The following is a 26,407-nucleotide window of genomic DNA, read 5'->3' as shown; positions in this document are numbered from 1 at the left end:
CCTGAGACTACAAAACAGTAAAATGTCTCTGTCTGGTTTTTACCTGTTTTGCTGACCAAGGTCTGAAGATGTTGGTCCAGATATTCTTGTCTCTTAGTGAGAGCGGTGAGCCACTGACGCCGCAGACGCTCTAAATCACGCTCCTACAGGATGATCGACAAATGCATAACCACAAAAGTTGCTTTTGCTTGGCATCTTTTTTGCTAACTAATAGACCCTTTATGCCTTTAATGGCAAGGACAGTGGAGAAAGACAGGAAACATGTGGGAGGGAGAGACAGCCAGGAATGTGATCAGGAAATGATGCAGACCGGATTCAAAACTGCACCTCAGCGGGAGCACCACAACACCACGAAAACACATTTTCTATTGGAATATATTTTAAAATGTAATTTATTTCGTGATAGCAAAGCTGAATTTTCAGCAGCCATTGCTCCAGTGTTCAGTGTCACACTTCAGAAATCATTTTAATATGCTGATTTAGTTAAAAATATTATTATCAATGTTGAAAACAGCTGTGCTGCTTAATATTTGTTTGGAAATTATGATACTTTTGTTCAGGGTTCTTTAATGAATAGAAAGTTCAAAATATATAATATAATACAAAACAATCAATCACTTCTGATATTTATTATCAACTGAAAATCAATGTTATAGATGTATTGCATCACAACCAAACATACCTGATAACTGTCCATTTCATCACCCTCAGGCTACAAAGAAAAACAATATAAACATTACAAACTCTGACAATATCCAGACACGATCCTGCTAAATGCTAAAAGCTCAAGTGAAAAGGCACATTTACCTCTTGTGGCTCATTGTTTTTGGTCATCCGCACCTGCCTGATCTCCACACAGCCAACGGACACTCCCAGAATGATCTCTGATATCAAAGGCATCGTGCCGGAGTCCTGCACTGAACGTACCTCCACTTGAACCCGCCGAGACTGGCCCTGGGAAAGACAAACAAAAACAGTTAATACCCCATGACAAAAGCCCTGAACCGAAATGTTAAACAGTGTAGATAGAATAAAAGAGCACAAGCAAAATACAGAGCACACATGTCTAGGAATCATAAATAAATTTATTTAAAAAAACAAAGTTTGCTCAAGGCAAGCATGCAAAAACACCTCGTTACCGTCTGTATCGAGCATGTGACTAAAAAAAACGCCTAAGCCTAAGGTAGTTCATGCTATGCTTTATTCTGATCGTAATCTGATCTAATATAACTATAGATGGCAGCAGTGGGCTAACATGCTTACAGTAGTGTAATTTCTAACCCCGCAGGAACATGAGGTGTCCTGACCTGTTTGAGCTGGAAGATGCCACCCGTGCGAATATCTCGCGCTGACACCACCTCCACGGGAATGTACTCTCCGTTCTCATTCAGCTCCAGAATCTGCACCCACATCTCCAACTTGCGGGTTACCTCACTCCACCTGAGGACACATAAGAGTCAAACCATTCCAAAAAGCGGAAGCAGATCATCAGATACTAGACGCCCAATGCACACAATGTTCTCTACATTCGTATTAGCATAATTGGACAATTGCAGGGGGGCTGAAGCTCAATTTTGTGTTCAAACCTGTCACGTAATGTGCGTGTTTTGGCCTGGATGATGCTGAGATCCCACAGCGCAGGGTTCCTGCCTGGATCAGCCTGTCTGTGTCCGAAAACCTCAATGGCTACAGCACCCTCTGTTAGATACTCGATAAATTCCTCTGTTACAGTCACAGCATGTTCCTACAGTACAGAGAGTATACCAAAAGTAAATGCATGTTAATGGTTTCTTAATAACTCCTGTTATTGAACTAAAAGAGGTGCACAATTCACCACAGTTTTAAAAGCTGAAGGTCAATTTTAGTAATAATTCACAACTCTACATCATTTAAACAAGCAGCATGTTCCAGGATCACCATTAGAGCTATGATTGGTTGATAGGATTTATAGGAGGGTAAAATACGTTGGGCCTAATTTACTATCAGCTTGTAAAGGGATACGTCTCGATTCGTACCTTACAGCTGTCAAACACCACCATGCAGTGGGGGTCTTTGCTGCTGGAGAAGGAGGCAGATGGATCTACTTCCGGGGCCACAATAACAGGCTCTGCTTGGTCCCAGAAAGAGTACTGACAGAAGACAAAATTGGACAGGTACTGTGGGAGACCTGTAGCCTGCAGGATCTTAATCTGTTTGAGAGACAGGAGTAAAATAAGTATGGTCAGTCCGATTAAAAAAAAAAAAAAAAAAAAAAATTAATACTTTTCAGCAAAGACAAAGTGATCACAGGTGATGACAATAAAATACATTTATAATTGTTGCAAATGATTTTTATATCAAATAAATGTTGTTCTTTTGAACTTTCTATTCATCAAAGAATCCTGACAAAACATTGTGTTTACAAAAATATTCAGCAGCACAACTTTGACAATCATAAGAAATGTTTCTTGAGCAGCCAATCCACATATTATAATTATTTCTGAAGGATCATGTGACTGGATCAAGACTGGAGTAACAATGCTGAAAATTTAGCTTTGCCATCACAGCAATAAATTACTTTTTAGAATGTATTCAAATAAAAAAACATTATTATTTCACATTATTACAGTTTTTACTGTATTTATCAAATAAATGCAGCCTTGGTGAGCATAAGAGACTCCTTAAAAAAAATCAGGTAACACTATTTTAATGTGTCCTTGTTACACATCACATGCATTTACTATAGTAATAACTATAAATTAGGCATAATTACATGCAACTAACCCTAAACCAAACTCTAATCCTACCCTAACCATATAGTAAATACATCTACTCAATTAATATTACTCAGTACTTAAATGTATAATTACACACTAACAGGGACACATTAAAATAAAGTGTAACCAAAAATTGTTCATTAATTTTTAATGTAATAATATAATATACATATTAAGTATTATTATTATTATTATTTACTTACCAAAAACTTAAGTGACTTACATTTTTCAAACCTTAAACACAAAGCCTGCTTCTGTTATTGTGAACTTCAGTACTCACCATACAGACCAGCTTGCGTTCCTGTACATCTCCATCCGGGCTTCCATCGCTGTCATCTCCTCCAGCTACGCCATCATCAAACCCTCCACCCATCCTCATTACCTCCACATGCAGTCGCCCGGCAACCTGACACCAGCAACAAGTGAACAACACTTCAGCGGTCCCCTCGAGATGAACCGTGTCTCATGCTTGATTTGATGACTCGATTAGATTCAATTTCACAGATCAATTTGCACTTGATTTAATTTATATCCCACTTTTCCTTCAGAAATGAAACGAGTCAGTTATCATGAAATATTCACAGAGACAAACCACTGATCATATTTGCTGGCAGATCTGAACGCATCATCCTCACCTCTCCTTTCTGATTGATGATGGGAACTGCATATTGTAGCTTTACGTCATAGAACAGGCAGGAGAGGAAAACGTTAGCCACCCCGATTAAACTGTGGTTCACCTGCTCATCGAAGAAAGGGTCGGCTCTCTTGAAGTACGAGCGCATCACCTATGAGATGGAGAGCAAGACCGCATCTATAGGGTCACCTTTTCATTTTTATGGGACAGTAAAACTCCTGTGATGAAAAAGAGCATACGGGGTTGTCCTCGTCAAAGTCCTTCCACTCTTGGTAAAGGTCTCTCATATCCACCAGCCGGTTTTCCATCTTCTCAAGGGCCCAGATTTGCTTCCCTTTGCCTTTCCTCCTCACTTGAATCGCGGGTTCACTCAGGACAGCATCTCGCTACATACACAAAAAAAAAAAAAAAAAATCAACTGACTGCACCATCCATGCTACGTTTCTTCTGTGTGCTGCTGCAAAAGGTTCCTGACCTTCCTGTTGGCATTGAGGTTTGCAGCAGGGATCTGTAAAGTAACTCTGTACTCGGTTCTTTTGTCCAGCTCTTCCGCGATGAAGCTCGCCTCCTGTACTAGCAGATTAGCCCGTACGATCTGCTCCCTCAGTTTCCGCAAGCTCCGTGTCACTACCACCTCCCTAGCATCAGCACAACAAGAGCGTTACAACAAACTCACCGTGAACCAAATTCCTCCTTGGGAGGGCAAAACATTTGTTTTCACCGAAAATATAAAGCTCACCTCTCCTCACTCCACTGGCGCAGGCGGTGCTGGGCGTTGGGTGATGATGACATTCCTCCCTGGCTCAGTCTCTCCAAGCTGCGGTAGTGCGGCTGCAAGGGCTGCGACTGCGGTATCTGCATGCTCTGCCTGTCTGGAGTCAGCTGTCTGCGCAGCTGCTGCAGCTCCTGCTCGTACATCAGCCGCTGACGCTCCAGAGCAGTCTTCTTTTCCTCTTCGTGTTGACGCTCCAGAGATTGTAAAACAGCCTGCATAGGGTCTGTTGGATGACAAAAACAGTAATGTTTTACACCATTTTGAAAAGTTTTTGCTACTGTACCTTTAAGACTTTATGTAAATTACCTTGGTTTTGATTGGCTAACCTTTTCACATGTAAAATGAGTAAAATGCCTCCCTTAAATGCAAAATAAGTGTCCATATTTTCAATAGCAGCAATATGTTTTACTTCTTATTAGAGCTACACTACTATTCAGAATTTGAGTCAATATTATTTTTTTTTTTAAAGAAATTAATATTTTTATTCAGCAAGGATGCATTAAATCAAAATTGACAGAAATATTTTGTAATATTACAAATGTATTTACCATTTCAAATAAATGCTGTACTTTTGACTTTCACACATTACGTTTCCACAAAAATATCAAGTATTATAGTAGCATATTAGAATGATTTCTCAAGGATCATGTGACACTGAAGACTGGAGTAATGATGCTGAACATTCAGCTTTGCAATCAGATTAAAAAAAATCGTTTTCAAATATATTAAAATAGAAAAACAGTTAGTTTAAATTGTAATCATTCCTCAATATTACTGATTTAACTGTATTTTTGATCAAATAAATTCAGCCTTGGAGACTTCTTTCAAAAACATTAACAAATCTTACCGATCCCAAACTTTTGAATTAAAATATTTCAAATGAAGCCATATTTCATTCGCATTTGTTTTTAATATAGCTTAATGGATCAAACTCACCGTTGCTGCCCAAAGCCTTCATCATGACTTCAGTCTGAGCAAACTCGTAGCTGAAGCTGACCTCACTGGACACCTCGCTGGCAGTATCTCCCTCTCCGTCCAGCTGCTCACTGCTGTTACTGTTCTTCATGCTCCCTCCCTCACCCTCACCCTCCTCTTCCTCACCCCTTAAGCGCCGCTTCGGTAGGTTTATTCTGAACAAAACACAAATATAAAGAGTCTTCATAAAAGAAGATAACAATAATGCACTGTCATGTACAAATACAGTAAGCCGCAGTGTGACATTCTCAGTCTGGGGTAATAACACTGACCTGAAAAAGTGATTGTTTCCCCAAAAAATACGGTCACCATGGTGAAGCTGTTGCCGGCTGGTGACTGGAGATCCGTTCACACATGTTCTGCAACAGAGGCAACATTAGATTATTTCATATAACTTAAGATTTAACATTTACCTCAACCGAGACGAAGATTTGCTTGTATTTCATCACTTTTTTTTTTTATTCTTTAACTTATATTATTAACTTATCGTTTTGGATAAAACCACCCGTCAAATGCATAAATGTAAATGTAGTATGCATGCAGAGTTCAAAGATAGCCTGTGGTTAAGCACTCTCCAGTTCATGGACCAAACTGGACTTTGAACATATGACCTTTTGGTTTACCCATCTCAAAAATTATAACACTCAATGCATTACCTTGAGTTTCTGTAAGGGTTGAGAAAGACAGCTCCCTCAGGTGTGATGTTAATGACACAATGCTCTGCTTGGATGCCCATTCCGCACAGCTGGATGTCCTGGGAATCTGCTGATCCAACCTTAGTGTGTTCCTGCAAACAGCATCAACTGCTGTTACTACCACACAGACCAAAACTTAACAAATGCCTTATTTCAAGCACCAAATGTACCAAGAAATTTCAAATTCAAAGACCTTTCAAGAACTTTCCAGGTCTAATACCCACAAATTCAAGGACTTAATGTGGGGACACATTTCAAGAGGGAGTAAGGTTACATTGTTTCAGCCTATTTTTGCAATGTTTCACAGTGTGTCTGTAAAACGTTGATGTACCATCGTAGTAGTTTCGTGCACATATGAACGTCATGGCAATGTACAACACAAAGTACCTCACGTGGGAAACACTTGACGTAACGTGTAAATGCACGTAACTAACGTAAATCAAGCAAGCTAGTATGCATAGGCCACGAAGTGTTGGCATTAGCGGACCGGAGGGAATAATATGGAATTTTTTCCAGAAAACTTCTTGCACAAAATGAATTCAATCACTTTCAAGGACCTGTATCTATGTTTATTTTCAAAAACTTTCCAGGGCCTTGAATTTTTTTTTCAGATTCACACATTTTCAAGGATTCCAAGGACCCGTGGGAACCTTGAATTTTTTTATTATTATTTATTAAAAAAAATATTTTCATATATTTTAAAATGTGATTTGTTTCCTGTGTTGGCAAGGGTGAATTATGCTTCTGGTATGCTTATTTGGTGCTCAATTTTTTCTTGTTGAAAACAGTAATACATTTGTTCCAGGATTCTTTGATATATATATATTTTTTTTTTTTAACAATGTAAAAGTAAGTCTTCACTGTCACTTTTCATCAATTGAATGCATCTTTGCTGAATAAATGTTAATTATAAAAACGATATTACTGACTCAAAACTTATATATATATATATAGGGGTGTAACGGTTCACAAAATTCACAGTTCAGTTCGATACGATATACTTGTGTCACAGTTCGGTAAGTTTCCGATACAGCAAAAAGAAAGAAATGCCAGAGAAATTTCCTCGATTTAATTTTTTTAATTATATTTTTATTAAAACTAACATCATAAAGTATGATATTTTTTAACTTTGAGCAATGATGGAGCTATACTTGACTTTTCTTAGGAGCTTATAAAACAAAACAGCTCCTTGGACAAAATTAAATGTAATATTGTAGTAGTTATAAACAAAGGGTTATTTTAGTTCAGATTAACATTTGAGGGCAGCAATTGTATTCATAATGTCAAAATAAAACCGACGTGATGTTACTTGAAAGCATTATAGCCTACTATTCCTGCCAAACTTCCATGGTTACAGTTAGTAGTGTTACTACAGTAAATCCATGGTGAATGTTGCTGATCTGTGGACACTGGATAGTTCATTCATGGCACAATGTTTCTTCCTGGTTTCCACGTCAGCGCTGTTTGATCCGTTAATAATGGAGAAATGCGAATGTTTCTCACTAGATCTCGCAGCGATGTTATTATTTCAGTGGCGAACTCAAATGCTTTCTTTACTGGATTTGGCTGTGTAGTACAGTCCCTCCAGGATTTCACAATTTTTTTGTGTGATTTTTGCGATCAAAATGACTGATTTTGTGGTGGTAATTTCCAGAAATTTGTGAAAAATTTGCGATTTTTATATTTTATAATTAGGACATCACATTTACCATAATAGTATTATGTCAGATGCACAATAGTCATACATGACACAAATGACAAACAAATTGCATAAAGCTTGTTTATTTGGTCTAATCAAATTCTTTTTTTTAAATTGTGCTGTAGCCTATTGTTGTTGCTTGCTTGAATAACATTAACAACACTGACAACAGCAGGTAAATTAGGTTACTGTCACTTTAAGACCTACTACAGTAATGACAAACGTCCCAATCAGTTATTACTGATTGTTTTACGTAAATACTTGCCAAGACTAATATTTTGAAGTAATTGTAGCTATGTGTATTTGTTCAAGCGCTATAAAGAGAATTCAATATTCTAACTAGGACGACAGGCGGTGACACGCAGTCAGTCAGTCAGTCAGTCAGTCACACACACACACACACACACACACACACACACACACACACACACACACACACACACACACGCTTGCAGTCAGAGACAGACTGTCACTCGACTGGCTGAAATTAGTTCTCTTTCACGGTATGCTGCGCTTTTAAGAATTATTTTTAGTACCATCGAGCATATCATACTTTTTGTTATGTCATTCAATCATGTTAAATGCGTTAATAAGTTTGCCGTATCCCAATGAAAACCTGGGCGGTTATGTGAGAGGGCAGGAGAGACGCATTTTCTTTCGCCATGTTTCTGACAGACCGCTCACAGACATCACGCGTGCGCAACATCTGTATCCACGTAAAAATGCATTGAAACTTTAACTAGATATATTTCAATTGGGTGATTATAATTTAATGTTTTATGAGGTCATTTTTTTAATTTTTGTGATTATTTTGCGGTTAAATTGGGAATTATGCAGGATCGCAAAAAAATGCGACATTTTGTTGATTTTGCGTTGTATTCAGCGATCGCAGAATCGCGAAAAACTGGAGGGACTGGTAGTAGGCCTAGTAACAGTGCTGATGATTAAGATCGGCTCGCGCTGCATTGGTCCAAACTGATAAACGGTCCGCCAACCACACAATAACGAGTGGTTTCGTTCCGCTTACATTACATTTGCCATTTGATGTTGGGCAATGTTGTGGTCACGCCAGCGTCTCTTACATTATGAGCGCGCTTGCCACGCGTGACGCGTCTACATTTGAAATAACGAAATTTTGGTCAGCAGGAAAAATGGTCCAACGAAACGTTCGGTTCAAAAATGCATACCGAAAACCGAACCGAAAGCCTCGTACCGAACGGTTCAATACGAATACGTGTATCGTTACACCCCTAATATATATATATATATATATATATATATATATATATTAAAATATATATTTTTTATATATTATATTTAACTAAAAAAAGTCAATATACAAAACTCGCATCAGAAACATTTCTAGTATCTTACAGAAAAAAAGTTCTGGTTGTGCATTACCTTTAGATAATAAACCAGTAGTTCATTAAGGGCAGGGTCAGCGTTGAGATTGACCAGGAAGCACTTATCTTCTCCAACCTTGATACCAGAAGATTGCAGAGAGATGCCAAGGCTCTCCAGCTGTTTTTGTCTTTCCTATACAGAACAAAACCCCAACGCGAGAAGAACATGAGTGTCCACTTCTGTTTGATTGATGGTGTTATGGCACTTGAACTACAGAGTAACCAGACATAAACAGAATTACGATGCAGACAAAACAGTGCAAATTATTGTGGCGGTTACTTGTGCAATTTCCTCAGTCTTCCTCAGCTTCTCTTCCCAGGTGACCGTCATCTCCTGTATCAATTTTTCAGACTCCTCCAGTCTATCCTTCAGCTCTGGCGCCTTCATAGACTAAGGAGGAACATGACAGGTTCCTAAAACAATGTTTTTGACCTTTTGCAACAAAACACTAAGAAAACGTGTCTACCTCAGCCTGCGTCAGCTGATCTCGCAGTTTCTCCACCTCCTCTCGGAGCTCCCGGATGATCCTGGCGTTAGGGTCTTCGTTGACCACGGCGTGGTTGACGATGCTCTTTGCTCGGTCTGCATAGCGTAACGTTGACAGCGTCTCATCGTAATTATCGGCCGCAGGGCTCACGGTGGCAACCATGGCAGTCCGACTGTTTCCACCCAGACTGTCCTGCGGTTACACCAGAAGGACAGACATTATACATTTAAGTGTGTGTGGCAGTGGATTGGAAAAAGTAAAAAAAAAAAATCTGTGGAAATTCTCTCTCCCAGTGTTTACCGGACAGAATGAGCGTTCATACCTTGAGCAGCCATGTCAGCACTGAATCTCTGTAGGGCACAAACTTGTTCTTGTTCTTTCCAGCGCCCTGGTCTGCCAGAGCTGAGATCACCAAACCCAGAGTGGTTAAAGACCTGTCCAGTGTGGAGAGGAAAGATAGAAATGGGAAAAAAATAAGTGAGAGAGAAACAGACCGAGACACAGAACACAGAGAAATATGCACCTGCAGGCCAAAAATCCTTCACCAGATTTATAAACCTTCCTCAGAACAAACGGTGCCCTTAGATGTGGCCATTTTAACAAGACTGATTCTCCACAGTATAAAACTTCTCTCCCAGCCACAGAAAAAAAGAACACCACAAATCAATGTTGCAAAATACATTCTAAGGTGACTAAAATGTCCAGACACAGTATTAGAGAGGAGCTTCACACTGTAAATGAAGTGTATGTCTACATAAAAGATCAGACGTATTTCAAGAGTTATTTTCCATGATATGTGCCCTTTAAAATTCAAAGCACCCATTCAACAGAAAAGGAAACGCCTAAATTCAGTGCCATAGGAAAACATTCAGGGGTGACTCAGATATTCAGAGACTTAAGCGAAAGGATCTGTGTCACATTTGACCCAAAAATTATGCATAAAGAAAATGAAGATAAAATAATAATAAAATTATATATATATAAATAATTGTATTATTATTTTAAAAATAGTTAAATAAAAAAATACTTCATATTAAATGGTAATTAATATATTATACTGAATTGAATGGAATTGATTAATTTAATATTAATAATTATTGTACGATGAATAATGTAATATAATTAATAATATAAATAATATTATATATAATATAAAATAACGCAAAACGTTTTCCTAAAAATTATGTCCTAATGCAGAAAAGCTTAAATGTTTTTTTTATGCTTCCTTTTTAGGTTTCAATTTCTTCAAGTTAAAAAAAGTTATTTTTCAGAATATGACCTTGTTCTTGACAGCTTCTGTAAGATTCATGCAAACCTTCTGTAGGTTGGTGCAAAAATGTACCAAGACAAAACAAGACAAAACAGACTAAAAAAAAAGAAAAAAAAAAGTAATCATGCAGAATGAGACAAGAGTGCACACACTTGTTGATGTTGCTGCCTTCCTTGAGCCGCTCGCCTGCAGCGCCCGTCTTTGCAGCTCTCTCACTTCCTGCCAGGTCCACCAAACTCAGCTTACTCACCTTTTCCCCACTTGTCTGTAGAAAGAGAGAGAGTGCAAAAAAAGAAATGAGAAATGCTGTTCAAAATGTAATACTAGCAAGCATACTTCTTACGGCGGAGTATACACCGCCTACTATTTTTTAACAGTATGACACGTGACCTCATTACATGTCTCTTTCCATGAATGGCGCCTACCGCCTAGTTATTCTGGAAAGAAAATAGCAAACTAACGGTGGCGGGAACTAATAATAAAAGGAAAAAGCAACATAATAATCTCTCACTACTGAACATTTCCATGGTTGTCAAGCCTCTCTGTGCTTGTCCTCCTTAGAAATCCAGGGAAATGGCTTCAAACGTTAAATTTGTGTATGAACGACCATGCTGGACAAATTCTGGTGAGCTGTCCTATATTACGAAGGAACAATGGCAAGAGAGGCTATGGCAGGCCATGGACAAGCATCCATTGTTCTCCTCTCTATTGCACAGCATTGGACCAGTATGTGGGGTGGAGTTCCTTTATATGGCCCAGCATCAGACCTTACTGTACACAATCCCCCTGTTTGAGCATCAGAGATGAGGTTTAATTGAGAGGAGACACAAAGAGATGCGAGCGGGAGGCGAGAGGATATGGGAAGTTGTGAGGGGGGCTGGGAGCTGGACCGAGATTACAGTGCATTACAACAACAAAGAGAGTCCTTGTGTTGCAAAAGCTTCAGGCTCCAAATGCACATTGGCTGAGAATACAGAATCATATAGAGCCGGAGTTCATTCGTTAATCTTTAATCAACTAGCAGGCATATTCTTTACTTTTGTAGCATTTTGTTTTTTTCCCCCTTAACAAGTTACTTTTTAATGACCCATTTCCACCTTCTTGCTGACCTTTAGAATTAACAGGCTGTTCTTGCTACTGTAACTTTAACACTTTACATATGTGAATGACCTCTGCAAGTTAACTCCTCAGAACACCTTAGCACTTGCATGGCAACTAGGGCTGGGTATCGTTCAAAATCTTTCGATCCGGTGCCAATTTCGATACCTCAGTTTCGATACCGGTTCCTAACGATACTTTTTTCGATACCAATTTTATGAAATCCATTTTAACAAGATTACATAACACATTACCTCAGAAAAACTTTGGTTTTATTTTTTTCAGTTTGACTCATGCTCCTTAGCCAGTGCACAAAGGAACAAAAAATTTTTTATAAAGAGCTCATGCTCACCAAAGCTGAATTTTTAAAAATAAAAAATACAGTAAAACTTGTAATATTGTGAAATAGTATTACAATTTAAAATCTTATTTGAATATATTTCAAAATGTAATTTATTGAAATGAATTGAATTCAAAGCTGAATTTTCAAAATCATTACTTCAGTGTCACATGACCCTTCAGAAATATGAAAACAGTTTGCTGCTTAATATTTTGGAAACTGATACATTTTTTCATGATTCTTTAATGAATAAAAAATTCAGAACATAATTTATTTAAAAACGAAATATCTTGTAACATTACACATGTTTTAATGTCACCTTTGATAACTTTAATGCATCCTTGCTGAAAAGAAATTCTGACTAACCAACACATTTTTGAACGGCAGTGTACATTCAGTAGGTTATTATTCATTGCAATATAAACACTGTCAGAGTGATCAACAAGGTATCTCTTCATTTACCAATCGAAGAGGAGCAACTTTTATGTTTACTGCACTGTCAAGGTCTTCATCATTTGTCATGGTACCGGTCCTTGCAATTATTTTACAGCAAAATACTGCATCGCGCGCTGTTGGCATCGAGCCTGGAGAAATGTACCCACACTTTTGATCGACTTTTCCACATCTTTAAGGTATTATGTGTTTCATGAATATGTGCGCGGAGAGTTTGTGTGTGTGTGTGTGTGTGCTTGCGTGTCATTGAGTATGTGCTCGCGTCTCATATAAGTATGCACGTGGAGAGTTTGTGCGTGCACGCGCGCGTCTCATATGAGTATGTGGGCGGAGAGTTCCGCGCGTCTTGTGTGTGTAGAGTTTGCGTGTATGTGCATTTCATATGTATTTGTTTGAGCACTGACGTTGACGAGTTAACTCCTTAGGTATCGAAATCTGGAACCGAAAAACATGTCATTTTTCGATACTCGATAGTATCGAGGCAATTCGGTCGGTACCTAAAAATTATCGAACTCGGTACCCAGCCCTAATGGCAACACCCTGACAACCACCCAGAACACCCTAGCAACCATATAGCTATGCGTTTACCCCTCAGAACACCTTAAAAACAGCATAGCAGCACCCTGACAACCACCCAGAATACCTTAGCAACTGTATAGCTATGAATAAACCACTTTGAATAGAAACTACAGGGCAACACTGACAACCACCCAGAACACCCTAGAAACTGTGTAGCTATGAATTTACCACTCAGAACATCTTAGAAACTACAGAGCAACACTGACAACAATCCAGAACACCTTAGCAGCCGTGTATCTAATTAACCACTCAGAACATCTAAGAAACTACATGGCAACACCCTGACAACCACCCAGGACACTCTAGCAACCATATAGCTATGCATTAACCCCTCAAAACATCATAGCAACTGCAAAGCAATCCCCTAACAAGCACCCATGGCCTAGTAACCACATAGCCATGCATAACCCTTCAGAACACCTTAGAAACTACATGGCAGCACCCTAACAACCCTCCAGGATACTTTACTATACTTTAACTTCTCAGAACACCTTAGACACTGTATAGCAATGCCACGACAACCATTCAGAACACTCTGGCAACATACTAGCTAGAGAGTAGAAGAACACCTTACCACTCAGAACACATTACCAAACTCATAGCAACACCCAGACAACCACCCTAGCATCTGCATTGCTTGCTACACATTAACCCCTTAGAATATATTAGCAACTCCATAGAAACACCCTGAAAATCAACTAGAAAAACTCGGCAAACGCATAACTATGCACTAACCCCTCAGAACACCTTAGCAACTGCATAGCAACACAATGGAAGAACTGCTAGCGTTGGATAGTGGCGAGTTTGCACGGCCAAGCAACGACAACATAAATGTTTTTTTTTTTTTTTTTTATTATACGTTTTAAACATATTTTAAACAAAAGAACATGGAAATCAAAGGTAATCCATTGCCCTTCCTTCTCCAGCATTTGTGTATACCCACAGAGCTGTTTGCATGGGAAACCACAGCATGCAAAAGGCAGCACTGATGACTGCCCTGGAAAAATACACACATCATTACTTATCGATGGCTGAGCTGACAAACACCACATTCATAAGGGCTGGACCTGGTGTGTGTGTGTACATGCAGGCTAATACTTTATCATTGCTCTGTTTTAGTGACAACATGCTAAGTTTAGATCTCTGCTGTAGTCTTGAGTGCACCTGTTGAGTGACCAACGCGGTCCAGGCTCTGATGAATTATAGATTAGGGACTGGACACGAGTCGAGTCAGGTGATCATGACATACGCCACAAAGGAAAAGCGCAGTGACACCAGGACAGCGCCAGAGGAGATCAGTTGACGTCTAAACTCGGACACTCTATAATTTATTCATCAATTTTCCTGCTATTTGCATGAGCTCTTCCCATGCTCACGATAAAGCCGAAAAGAGAAGGTTACCGTGGGCCAGAGTGCACTAAATAGTAAAGTTCACACAATTCACTTCTTATTTACTTGTTCCAAACCTATATGCTTTGATTGACAGTTATAGTCACAGAGATCTTTGAAGCTGAATCAATTAAACGACTTGCGCAACATTATAAATAGGAAAAAAACCTTTAAATGATTTAAGTGAACGGAAGAAAAGTAAGGGCGGTGTCATAAATCTAAAAGGGAAAATTTTAGACTGAGCACTGGACTGTGCCAACACAGGTCCACATCAGCTGATAAAAGGTATTCAAATACATCCATCTATGAGATCATCAGGGCTGGACACAATGACTCATCTCTCAACCTTCCCCTTCCTGCAGTACTTGGCTTTATTTCATGAGGACCTAGCAAGAACATTCAAGATCTGGGTTTTATCAGCAGACAGGAGAAGCAAGACTATTTACAAATTAAATAAGACAATTAAAGAGGAATGTATCAGGGAAAACATGGTTTTCCTTGCTCTTAAATTAAGAGAGTTTGAGGATAGACTCACAATGCTCCCAAACCCAGGCCACCCAGACCATTTATAATAAGGAGCTGCAAAACATGTAAATCAGAGATCATGCTTGTAAAGTTATGAATATATTAACATTAATGTTTATTCATTATTCAGAAACTTGACCCAGCCTGAAAAACAAACTATGCTGGTATGCAAACTGCAAAGCCAAACATAAAGGATGTAATTTACATGCAAAACTCTAAAAAGGTACAACAGCAAAAACTGATGGGGGGGGGTGAAGTATCATGATTATGAGTTTTATAGTGCAAAAAAACACTGACTAACATTACAAGTGGACTAATAAAATTTTAAAATGCTTGAAACGTAGGGTTTGACCCATTTAAGTGATTTTCCACTGGTCTTATCTTGTATCTAAATCTTAATCTATGTAAATTAGTTCTGACCTTCAGAACAGTGTGTTTAAGTGTGTTCTTACCCCTGAATGCAGGTCCTTCAGCGTGTGCGTGAGGATGATATTGAAAACCGCATGGGAGCGACTGCTCTCCTCATTCATATTGGTGGCCGCCACAGTGCGGGATTTATTCCCCTCAGACATCAAGGACTCTATGTCCTTTGAGTTGGAAAAGGAACATGATTAGAGTCTCAGATGTATTTTAAAGGTCAGAACAACTGCACACTAATGTACACAATTATTTTTTTGTTCAAAGAAAAGTAAAAAAAAAAGAAGAAGAAAAAAGCAGAAAAAAGGAAAGAAAAAAAAAGCAGTAATGATGTCCTGAATACAGCTTCTAAGAATAAGGCATGCACAATGCTAATGAAATATGGTTACTGCAAAGTAACCTGTTTTTAGGTTTTGAAATGACTTCCACACTGGAATCTGTGGAATTCTACAGAATGGATTTAGGTTTGGAAGAATATGTTAATCCATAATATTTAACACATTTAATCCAATTAAATCCAATATACTTCAGTATAATTAATAATAAAAAGGCACAAAAAAAAACTATTTTGAACAACAACAAAAAAATCATTCATCAAATTCTGCAAAAATATGTGGAAATTTTCTGCAAATTCTGTGCAGGCTTTTGAATGACTAAGATTTCCATAATACCAAATACTTCAGCAGTGACACATGCAATCTCGTGAGCTGACTACAAACATTCCTAAAGCAGGATTTGCTCAGCATCAACTACAGACCCAAAGAGGGGATAAATTAACCACATGACTAACCGAACGACAGAATGTATTGTTAAAAAAAAAAAAGAGGTAAAAGGTTAATGATTGTGCGAAGCGCATGTCATTCTCCCATTAAAAAAAAAATCAAAGATTTTGTCACCTTGTAACTTTCAACCGCAAGTCTGGACAGACCATCAACATAAGGCCCCAAAACTTTATGTTCTCTCACTCTCAAGGCCTGTCGACTCCTGTGGGAACAAAGCAAACGGATATAGTGTAAGATCGACATTAACAGCAGAGTACAGCTCAGATATTGAACATAAGACACAATAGGCTTCACCCTTTGGGGTCCAAAAGGTCCCGGACTTTCTCGTTGTAGATTTCCATAAAAGAGACTTCTACGGTGAAGCTCTCTTCCTCTCGCTGGTGTTGTATGGTCCGGTCAAACAGAGAACTGCAGAGTCTGGGGATCAAACCAGGCTGGTCCACCGAACCCATCATGGTGTACGACTTTCCAGAGCCTGAGGGAAATTACATCACAGCAGACAAGAAATTATCTCATGCTACTTATTATAAATAATAATTACTTGAATATATTACAAAAAAGTAAACATTCAGATTCAGCAATACAATAAGAACAAAGAAACTAATTACAAACAAAATGGACAAAATCAATGCAACGGAACAAAAATACTAATTAAACAAACAGTGCTTTAAGTTTTACAGGGAGATGTATTAGCAGTGGTATTCAGATACTGCAGACGTCATAGTCTTCACTATATACATTAAATATAGATTAATCCTTAATAAAGCTACAAAAGTTATTCATTCAAGAGCAGTGAGTGATTTTATCTTTGTCTTTGTTGTTTGATTAACATTGACACAGACTGAAGCAGTAATATATTATTGGGCTGCTGTCACTTTAATACTGAAGGCATGGATCCAGTATAGACTACTGTTACACACGGTTTTCTTTCTCAACTGTTTACAACTGACTGCATTTACGAGGACACTCGCCAAAACGGCATTTTGACGCTTTTGTATATAGGCTATTTGACCGTTCAGGAGCCAATCTGAAGCCCACAGTATACTTGGCTCATGCATGTTCTGCTCCGTCTCGGAGCGCACAAACAGTATCTCTTTCGCGGCTTAATTTGCTTTTAATGACACTGTTTAATATCAGGAACGTCCTGCAGTTCAGCAACACGTATTCAGCTGATTTGGATGTTAAGTTTGGCTTAGGGAGGATATAAAGCGCACCGCTGAATCGTTTTACCTCGTTTATCTTGTTTTCATAATCGTTGGAAGCCAAAATAGAAATAGAAAATCAATAACGATTAATCACACAGTCCTAGTTCAGAGTGCTTTGAAAACATGAGCAAAGGTTACGGTGTACAAAATATTACTCACCAGTCTGCCCATAAGCAAAAATACAGGCGTTGTAACCCTGAAAAGCATTGTGCAAAAGACTCTCCCCAAGGCACTGGAAAACTACATCTTGACCTGTAAAAATATGATTGAATGACAATTAAGATGAAGTCTTTAGGAGTGAATCTTCTAAAACCTTAAAAAGAACATATCAAAGTGATATTTCACCCTAAAATGACAATTAAGCTAAATTAAGGTCATGGTCCTAAAATAGGCTTCACTGAATTCTTCTGGATGATTCGTCAGGTGAAGGAGAGGATGTGTGTGTGGAAAAGGGGAAAAACAGGAGAACGTAACGCATTTCAACAAATACTGTAAAAAAAAAAAAAACATATTACAGAATGTAAAACCTATAGATCCATTTGATAATGAGAACTGGGAGGTCAAGTGAGCTTGTCATTAAATAATGTCACTAAAAATAGGATTCATGGTACATGGCTAAAATTTTTGCTAAAAGACAGTATAGCACCAAAATACATCTAACTGTCAATAAATCTTTGCTTATATTTTACGCAGATGCGTAAAACAAATTGTCTTAAAGCAAAATTTGTCCCAAAGAAAAAGTACCAAACTTTGTCTTTAATTGTATTGTAAACTTCAAGGTGACACATTATAGATTTTCTGGAAAAACCTTGTTAGTACAGATGAGCTTGATGTGTAAACAAAACCTTATCTTCACCCGCACCAGCACAAGATCCATCATAACAAGATGATACAGATGAGATACTTGGTACTGAACCAAGAAATAAACAATGTGGCTTCTTCAAGAAATGTTTGCAGAAACTGACCAGCAAACTTCTCTGTCTCCGACTCATCCATCGACCAAAAACAGTGGTCATAGGCGAAGGTCTTAAAAGAGATAGAGAAATATGGTTACTTTGAGATTCCGTTTGTTATGCTATCAAACTCACTCATATTTTCATGATGCACTCATGTTTCGTTTCAAAGAGAAATGAGTGCTGTACCTTTGGCTGACCCCTGCTGCAAGTTGATCCAAGGAGAGGGTGCATATGGGAAAAAGATGGAAAAATAGAGCTTAATGTATAAGAATACATGTAGAATAGAATATAAGAATATAATATAATAAAATATAAAATAAGAACATGTTTATTTTAATGTGATATCATGATGATACCATTAACACCATGTTGTACATATACCAGGATTCAGTACCATGGTATTTTTAGTATAAAAACTACATAAAAAACTTTAAATATCCCCCAAATTCTAACACCAATTCACAGCTGACCAAAATAGCATGTCATCACCCCGAGCGCACTCAAATGGGAACTAGGAACTGCCGGCTCTGCACACAATCACACATCCTGAGCGAATCCATGTCATCAGTTGTACTTTGCTCAGTGGACCTGAACACAAACAGCCCGTCTCTCACTGAGAAAGCGTTGCCGTTTACAGGGTAAATATGCATTTGGAGCCCTGACTCAAATGTTGTGTTATCTGTAGAGGGCAGGGCACCTCAATGGCTTTGCACGGCACTCTGTGAACACAATGACCTATATAAGCATTACTGACAGACTATGGGAGCATATTGAAGGATCCTAATCACTCACTGAAGACTGTGCCTTTCCAGGCCCAATTAATTCAATTCAATTCAATTCTGATGTTGTTCTCTGGGTAATGAAAAACCACTAATGCAAAATGCAAAGCTCTATTCCAAACCATTATGGGCGGCCTAAACAATGAACAAAATTGAGGGAAACTTCCGTTTTAAATAAAAACTAAATATACATTTCAGTAAAAAGGCAACTAAAAATAGTTCATGCTATTTTACCTAAACATTTTTTGTATCATGAGCTTGTAATAGCCATTAATAAATTATTATTTAAAATATACATAATTCATATAAAAATGCATTATTATAAACTAAATTATCAAAATTTGTGAAAAGGGGTCTGTAGAAAAACTACTTTGGAATACCATGTACTGATGAATCAATAAGCCAAGGAAAAAAGTACATACAAAGTAAATGGGGTCAATTTCAATTTCAAGCTGACTTTAAGAATTGCATAACTATTGGTCTCTTCTATGATGTGCAATTATTCCCTATTTATTCATGCCCTCTGCACATATAACCGAATCTTCAACAATGGCGACCCTTTTTATAATCCCAATCTAGAAAATCTACACCCATGAGAGTTTATGGAAATCACCGAAGCGTGAACAGCCATGCAGTACACAGTGAGCAAACGAAAAAGCGAGGGATGGAAAGCTGGGGCAAAATATGCCTAGATTCAGTTCCAACGACCCCAGGCTCAGCTTGTCGTTTTAAATCAGGCCATGCACACTTGTGGTATAAGTAGTTGCACGATGACGTCCCCCCTGTCACACCACGCTGAGAACTGGGGGAGATGTTGGCCCTTGAAGGATGTGTCAAGCTGAGCTTCATCTCAAGTTCCTGGAGGAGGTTTGAGCAAACGGGGTGGACAAACACACATGGCAGCTGTACATCTGTAACACTAAAAATAAGGTTTCTGAGTGACAGTCCCTCAGTTCTGAAGTCGAAATAAAGATGTGGATATTCTTAGACAATTATCCTGTCTCCATGCTATCAGTTTCCCAAAATCTTCCCTCCCTATCCTTTCTTCTATCACTGCAGGGCATGAACTGTGCGTCATGGCGAACAGATTTTTCAGGGTATACAAATCAAATTTCAAGCATCGCAGGAACAAAATGCATGTTTTCCAAGACACCTAAAGGACAGATTACTGAATCTTAAGAAGGAGATCTCCACCAAACCTCTACAGCCAAGAGTGCAGCCAGAGGTAGGTATATGTGTAATCGTGAATGAGTTCAATGGGTTGTGTGCTACACCCAGACTGCTCACACTCGCCGGTGGCACCTCCTTTCCCAAACCGCCGTTACAAGCTCTAGTGACTTTGACCTTGTACTATCTGGCAAACTAGCCTATACTACTACACCTCTGCTCACATCTAATCATATCTGATTCGCCAACATGACAAATACAATGACATACAGGCGATGATGGAATGGACAAAGTTCTGAAATTAATCATACTATCCATCTTTAAATGATATTATCCGTCTTTATCATTCTGAGCACAATTGTATAGTTTTGCACATACAATGTTGATTAAATGCACTCTGCTAAACAGTCTACTCTTATTCACTTAGGGTTGGGAAATCATTTTTGTGAATGGTTGGTTTGTGTGAATTAATAAGTTCAAATAAATGATAGTGGTTTAAATTGAATGGAATGCATTTATATAGCGCTTTCACAGACCCAATGGCCACCAAAGCGCTTTACATTTGCCTCACATTCACCCATTCACACACTCATTCATACACCGACGGGCGACGGCAGCCATGCAAGGCGCCATCCAGCTCGTCGGGAGCAGCCGGGGTTAGGTGTCTTGCTCATGGACACCTCGACACTTGGTCAGGTGGAACCGAGGATTGAACCACCAACCTTCCGGTTTGTAGACAACCCACATGAACCACTGAGCCACAAGTTTACATTTAAAACCCAATCAAATTAATAAATCAAAGAACATCAATTTAAAAACAATAATATTTTAGAACACAGATTGGGTGTTTAGGTATAAAATTGGTATTAAATCTTGCTAGAAAAATACTACTCTGATTGCAGAATATAATCTGATATAATAGAAAATTTTTTATAAAAGTGATTTTTTTTAAATAAAATAAAAATCAAAAATAAAATAATAAAAACCACACAGATTAGATGTTTAGGTATAAACTGGAGAAAATCAAATCGCAGCTTTGATAAAAGAGCAAAGTTAGATTCATGTTTTTGATTGTCCGATGACGGCGGCCATGACAACCCAATGACAACCTCAGGAAAGCTGGCAGCTGCTCCCAAGTTCCCAGTCTGGTTTCCAAACAGTGCTCAACTAAACCCACAATGCATCACTCTGTGTTTTCCTAACACGGCTGTCCAGTACATTTGCACCGATTGGAATTGTCCCTGAGCCAACTGTACAAATGAAAAATGCATATGCTCCGTCTCTACGCCTGTGCCTGCTTTCCCTACAGGAGACAGAGGCATGTGGTTGTTATTACCCAAAAATGCCTTAGTGACAGGTGAGACCAATCACAGAGAGATACCCAAGCTAGAACTGGGATCAGCGTTGTGGTGCTGTTAATCACAAGAGTTCTCTCATGATGTCATCGAGTAGCCTCGCGAGTAATCCTGTACGTTTCTTTATGAAATTGTTTTTGTCTCACTGAGTCAGAGGCTTCCTGATATGAGGCAGCACTGACTGAGCAGAGTCCCAGCTTCTGGGGAAGACACAAACTCTTACTTTCTTTAGCAATCGCACACACAAAAACATTCATTTAGAGAGTGACGGTTTGGCAGCGTGCAGCACAGACTCTGAGCTTGCATGAGACCCTTCCCCCAAACCACAACAAGTCTTGCAGTTAGAGCTGGACGAGCATTAACGACATTATATCTGAATAGAAACACAGAATGTTTAAAGCAACAAGTACAGAAAAATGTTTACTGTTGAATACTAAAAAGAACAATAACCTACTTAATCATAATTAATATTTTTAGTCAGTATGTCAGTATGATTTTTTAACAGAAAAACATATTTTTCTACAGCAAGGTAGGGTTGCCGCGGTGAGGAAAATTTCCCACCGGTTAATCGGTAATCCCAGTGTCACCGTGGGGGGTGGGGCGGGGGGGTTAAATAGCTTTTAAATGCGTGCGCGTTATACTTTCACTTTCGAAATAAGCGTCAATTGGCAATTCAGCGTCAATTGCTTGAATGGACAAAAAACAACAACTCGGCTCGCTGATAATAAAACTTTTATTTATAGACAGAACTTTTATTAGCATAACGAACTAATAAAAATAACCCCATGCATAGGCTGAAAATCGTCAAACTGTGGGCCCAAACAAATAAGAACCATAAAACGTTTATTAACGAATAAGAAAATAAAACAGGCCTAGACCCAGGGCTCCCTTGTAAAAGAGATTTGAATATCTCAACGGGACATCACCTGGTAAAATAAAGGATAAATAAATAAAATAAAAAAATTACACATTCCGCCATTATCTTGCTTTTCTGTAATTTGACTCGTTCTCATCTCCACACGTGCTAAATGGAATCCTGATGCTTGCTGATCTGTGACGTGACTGGCTCTTGGCACACACTGCGCAGTTCAGTTTTTAATTATAATGTATGCTCTCTTCTGAACTAAATAATTGATAATTATTATTTTTAATTAATTCAAATAAATATTTTAGCAAAAACGAATACTTTAAAAAAGTCAAGACATCGCGGTGTCACGGTGGGAAAGTGATGTCACCGGTGATGGGGCTTAAAACCGGTAACACCGTCAACACCGTCTATCGCGGCAAGCCTACAGCAAGGATGCATTAAATAAAGTTAAAACCTTTCACATTATTAGATAAAAATCCGTTTCAAACAAATTCTGTTCTTTAGCTTTCGATTAAAAGAATTCTGTAAAAAAAAGTTTCCACAAAAATATTAAACAGCACGTTGGTTTTTAACTGATAATAATAATAAGTGTTACTTAAGCAGCAAATCAGCATATCAGAATGATTTCTGAAGGATCATGTGACACTAAAGATTGGAGTAATTACAAACATTTTAAAGCATGTAAAAATAACACACACAGGCCCTGTTTACACCTGGTATTAGGGCTGGGCGATATGACCAAAATCTCATATCACGATAGAAGTCATCTCATATCCCGATAACGATATATATCACGATATACTGTAAAACATCAAATAATAGCCCGGGCTTTTATTTTCCCAAATCGCCGAACTGCACCGGCTTGTATTTGAGGCAGGCGTCTATGAGACAGGCCTTTAATTTAGTGTAGGCCTAGAGATAACGAAGATAACGTTTTATTTATAAATGTGTTTAACAAATCCGTTAATCTAAGAATTAGCCTAGGCTACTTTATTATGTCTAAAGGGGGTCGCTCACCGGACGAGAAGCGCGCGCGCCGTGTCTATAGCAACTCGAGGTATCGCACACCGGACGCGCGCTGTCAGTTTATGGCCAGCAAATTGTTATGTTTAAGGACATTATGGAATTAAGATCATGTCTGTACTATGTTATGATAGTACTGTACAATTAAATACAATCGTTGCTTAGTCTGCAGTCTGAACACTTTACCTCAGAGCGTCCGTTAACTGAATGAATTGGGAATATCACCTGAAAATCCGATAACAGCATCAATTTGAATTCAACCAGCTGATTTCTGTAAATGAATGTACAACTAAATGTATGTTGCAGCACAGGGTGAAGTCAGTATATACATAACGATAATTGTACATTTAATATAACCATAGCTTTTAGATTATTGGCAGAATTAAAAAAAAACGAAACGATGTGACAGCCATGGGCTGAACAATACATTACTGGTAATATCCATCGAGCCTATATGAACTTGTTGCCCGAAACACATCAACAAGAAAGAATGAAGGCTATACCCTGTAAAACGATCTCCTTCTCTCTCCGGCCTCCGCTAACTCTGCTTGCGCTAACAACTCCGCCCAGATGCGCGCAATCTGCACCACAGAACTGGTTTAAACAGACGATCTGACGGGTTTTAGAAGATTAAATACAAACCGAAACTAAAAAACAGACCAGGCCTCTATTTGAGACTGGCGTTTATTTATCCAAACCACCCTAAAATGGTCAATACAACAAATAGAAAGTTAACCAAACCATCTAGCCCCTCGTTTAGGAACGAGCTCCTCGGTTTGTTCTGGCTGGTTCTTCTCCTGCTCGGAAACACCCGGTTCTGTCACCCCTTCATTCATGCTGTTATTCACGTTTCTGCCTGCATCCCCATGTGGCGTGAAAGATTGCAGTCATCCAAATTTTTGCCGTAAACAATGTTTTTTTGCGACACCACGATATAAACGATATGGCATAATATGAAACGATAGGCTTTTTATATCGTCCATCCGATATATATCGTCATATCGCACAGCCCTACCTGGTATTAAGATGCATTTTGGTAAATCGGATCACAGGTAGACGAGGAAGAAACATCCTCGTTTACACCTGGTATTTTTAATCCGTCTGTTTTGTCCACTTTCAACCACTTCTGTCCTGATTTCTTCGAGAGGAGGGTCTATAAGCGGGTAAACGTGTTTTTCAGATGTTTCGATCTAATGGACAAAATAAGCTCGCATAGGCCTAATTTACAAATTCATGACCGGAGACGACGGAAAAACATACAGTGAGCAGCAGCTTTCGTTTCTGCTCTGATAGCCCCAAGACCACGTCGAACGCTGTGAGTGCTTGTTAGAAATCAGGAAGGGTGAGAGAACCTTGTGCTTGGTACGTTTTTTGTCTTCAAACTAAACTTGGATCCAGCCAACAAAGTTTAAATCCCATCTGGCTAGCGCACTTTCCATAATGTTTCCGCATTGGCTCAGTAGGCGGAGAGTAGGCGTCTTTTGTGGCTTTTCGAACACATTCGACCACATGATTGTTTAGCTAAGCTATGAATAAGCAATCCAGTCTAATGTGTTTTTGACTACCTCTGGAATTGGCCGAAAGTGGATAAGTTTAAAAACATTTTCCGTTAACACCTGTATTTAGCATCATCCACTTGTGATCCAATCGACCAAAACACATCTTATTACCAGGTGTAAACAGGCCCACAGACTTCCCATGAACATCAAGTGAACGAATCACTTAGGCAAGGCAAGTTTATTTATATAGGACATTTCATACACAATGGTAATCACTTTGAACCAGATCACTGAAAGTGACAGTTAAAAGAACTGATTCACAGAAGTTAATTTTATCAGCAATCTTGCTACGTACTGACGTAGGTGGGAACTAAACTAGCAGTGTGGTCTTCTGGGAACAACATAATTGCCAGATAAAAAGCACTTTAAAATCAATGCAATAATCATGATCTTGTTGAAAAATCTATAAAGAAAACCCACAGTTACTGCATTTAAGTTTAGTAAATCTGTTCTCGTTGAAAGCATGAAATAATGTCAAATGAATATAAGTGAATAATTAAATGTTTTCCACCCTTACAAAATATACAGTGGTTAAAAAATTTACTTTGTTTGCAACACATAACACCACATAATAACAGCAAATTCACCACAAATGGTTACTACTTTTTTTATAGTTGCACTTTTATTATCCAAGGAACTTTCTATAGGGGAGGAGACTGCAATGAAAGACTGTGTCAACAGTGTCCTCCCTTCCCCCACTCTCTGCATCACTCCATTGGCGCTGCAAACAATGAGGAAATCACCACTCTGCCTTGGTGCTATAATAGTATACAAATGAAACCGAGACCAAAGCACCACAGGCAGAAAATAAAAACCACATTGAAACCACTGGAGGGAAAACCCTCCATATACAGTCTAAGAAGTGGTGGTAGATTTGCAGACTAACAAACAAGCCACTGGCCTCGATCTGTCTTCAAATGGTATCAAACACACATTTAATTCCGCCGCATTCAATCAGGCTTTCATGCAAACTCAGGGTGCCTTCCAGAAACATGCTTGCGATTCCATTTCGCGCAATTTAATGGATTCACTCATTGCCTCATCAGACTATCTTAATATTCCTAATAGGCCCGAATTCTTCAGGGAAGCATTTCCTACGGAGAACCGTTTAAATCTCTCCTTCAAGAGTGTATCGACCACTCCGAAGTAAAGTGTCGACGCAAGGCCAGGACTGTAAATCCCCATGTCTTTGTCTGCATTCTTGAAGGGGCTCAAGT

The 26,407-nt window shown here is 38.7% G+C and overlaps 1 protein-coding gene across 2 annotated transcripts in view; it reads right to left on the bottom strand.

The window, feature by feature from the left end:
- Positions 1-26,407, bottom strand: part of kif13ba (kinesin family member 13Ba) — a 56,622-nt gene that overhangs the window by 10,039 nt on the left and 20,176 nt on the right. For both annotated transcript variants that reach the window (XM_056267167.1, XM_056267168.1), the window contains exons 3-27: positions 18,626-18,641; positions 18,449-18,509; positions 17,643-17,735; positions 16,573-16,753; positions 16,393-16,480; positions 15,532-15,666; positions 10,848-10,960; positions 9,748-9,859; positions 9,405-9,617; positions 9,218-9,328; positions 8,936-9,070; positions 5,797-5,927; positions 5,413-5,499; positions 5,102-5,295; positions 4,130-4,388; positions 3,866-4,028; positions 3,630-3,776; positions 3,392-3,541; positions 3,037-3,162; positions 2,016-2,189; positions 1,587-1,744; positions 1,308-1,440; positions 808-954; positions 683-712; positions 44-143 (exon numbers count right to left, since the gene is read on the bottom strand). In XM_056267167.1, the coding sequence (XP_056123142.1) occupies positions 44-143; positions 683-712; positions 808-954; positions 1,308-1,440; positions 1,587-1,744; positions 2,016-2,189; positions 3,037-3,162; positions 3,392-3,541; positions 3,630-3,776; positions 3,866-4,028; positions 4,130-4,388; positions 5,102-5,295; positions 5,413-5,499; positions 5,797-5,927; positions 8,936-9,070; positions 9,218-9,328; positions 9,405-9,617; positions 9,748-9,859; positions 10,848-10,960; positions 15,532-15,666; positions 16,393-16,480; positions 16,573-16,753; positions 17,643-17,735; positions 18,449-18,509; positions 18,626-18,641 (3,257 nt within the window). The remainder of the gene's footprint in view (positions 1-43; positions 144-682; positions 713-807; positions 955-1,307; positions 1,441-1,586; positions 1,745-2,015; positions 2,190-3,036; positions 3,163-3,391; positions 3,542-3,629; positions 3,777-3,865; positions 4,029-4,129; positions 4,389-5,101; positions 5,296-5,412; positions 5,500-5,796; positions 5,928-8,935; positions 9,071-9,217; positions 9,329-9,404; positions 9,618-9,747; positions 9,860-10,847; positions 10,961-15,531; positions 15,667-16,392; positions 16,481-16,572; positions 16,754-17,642; positions 17,736-18,448; positions 18,510-18,625; positions 18,642-26,407) is intronic.

Source organism: Rhinichthys klamathensis, unplaced genomic scaffold (assembly GCF_029890125.1).
Source record: "Rhinichthys klamathensis goyatoka isolate OS25496 unplaced genomic scaffold, OSU_Roscu_1.1 h1tg000256l_1, whole genome shotgun sequence".
Classification (NCBI taxonomy): domain Eukaryota; kingdom Metazoa; phylum Chordata; class Actinopteri; order Cypriniformes; family Leuciscidae; genus Rhinichthys; species Rhinichthys klamathensis.
This window is presented reverse-complemented; position numbering and strand designations above follow the sequence as displayed.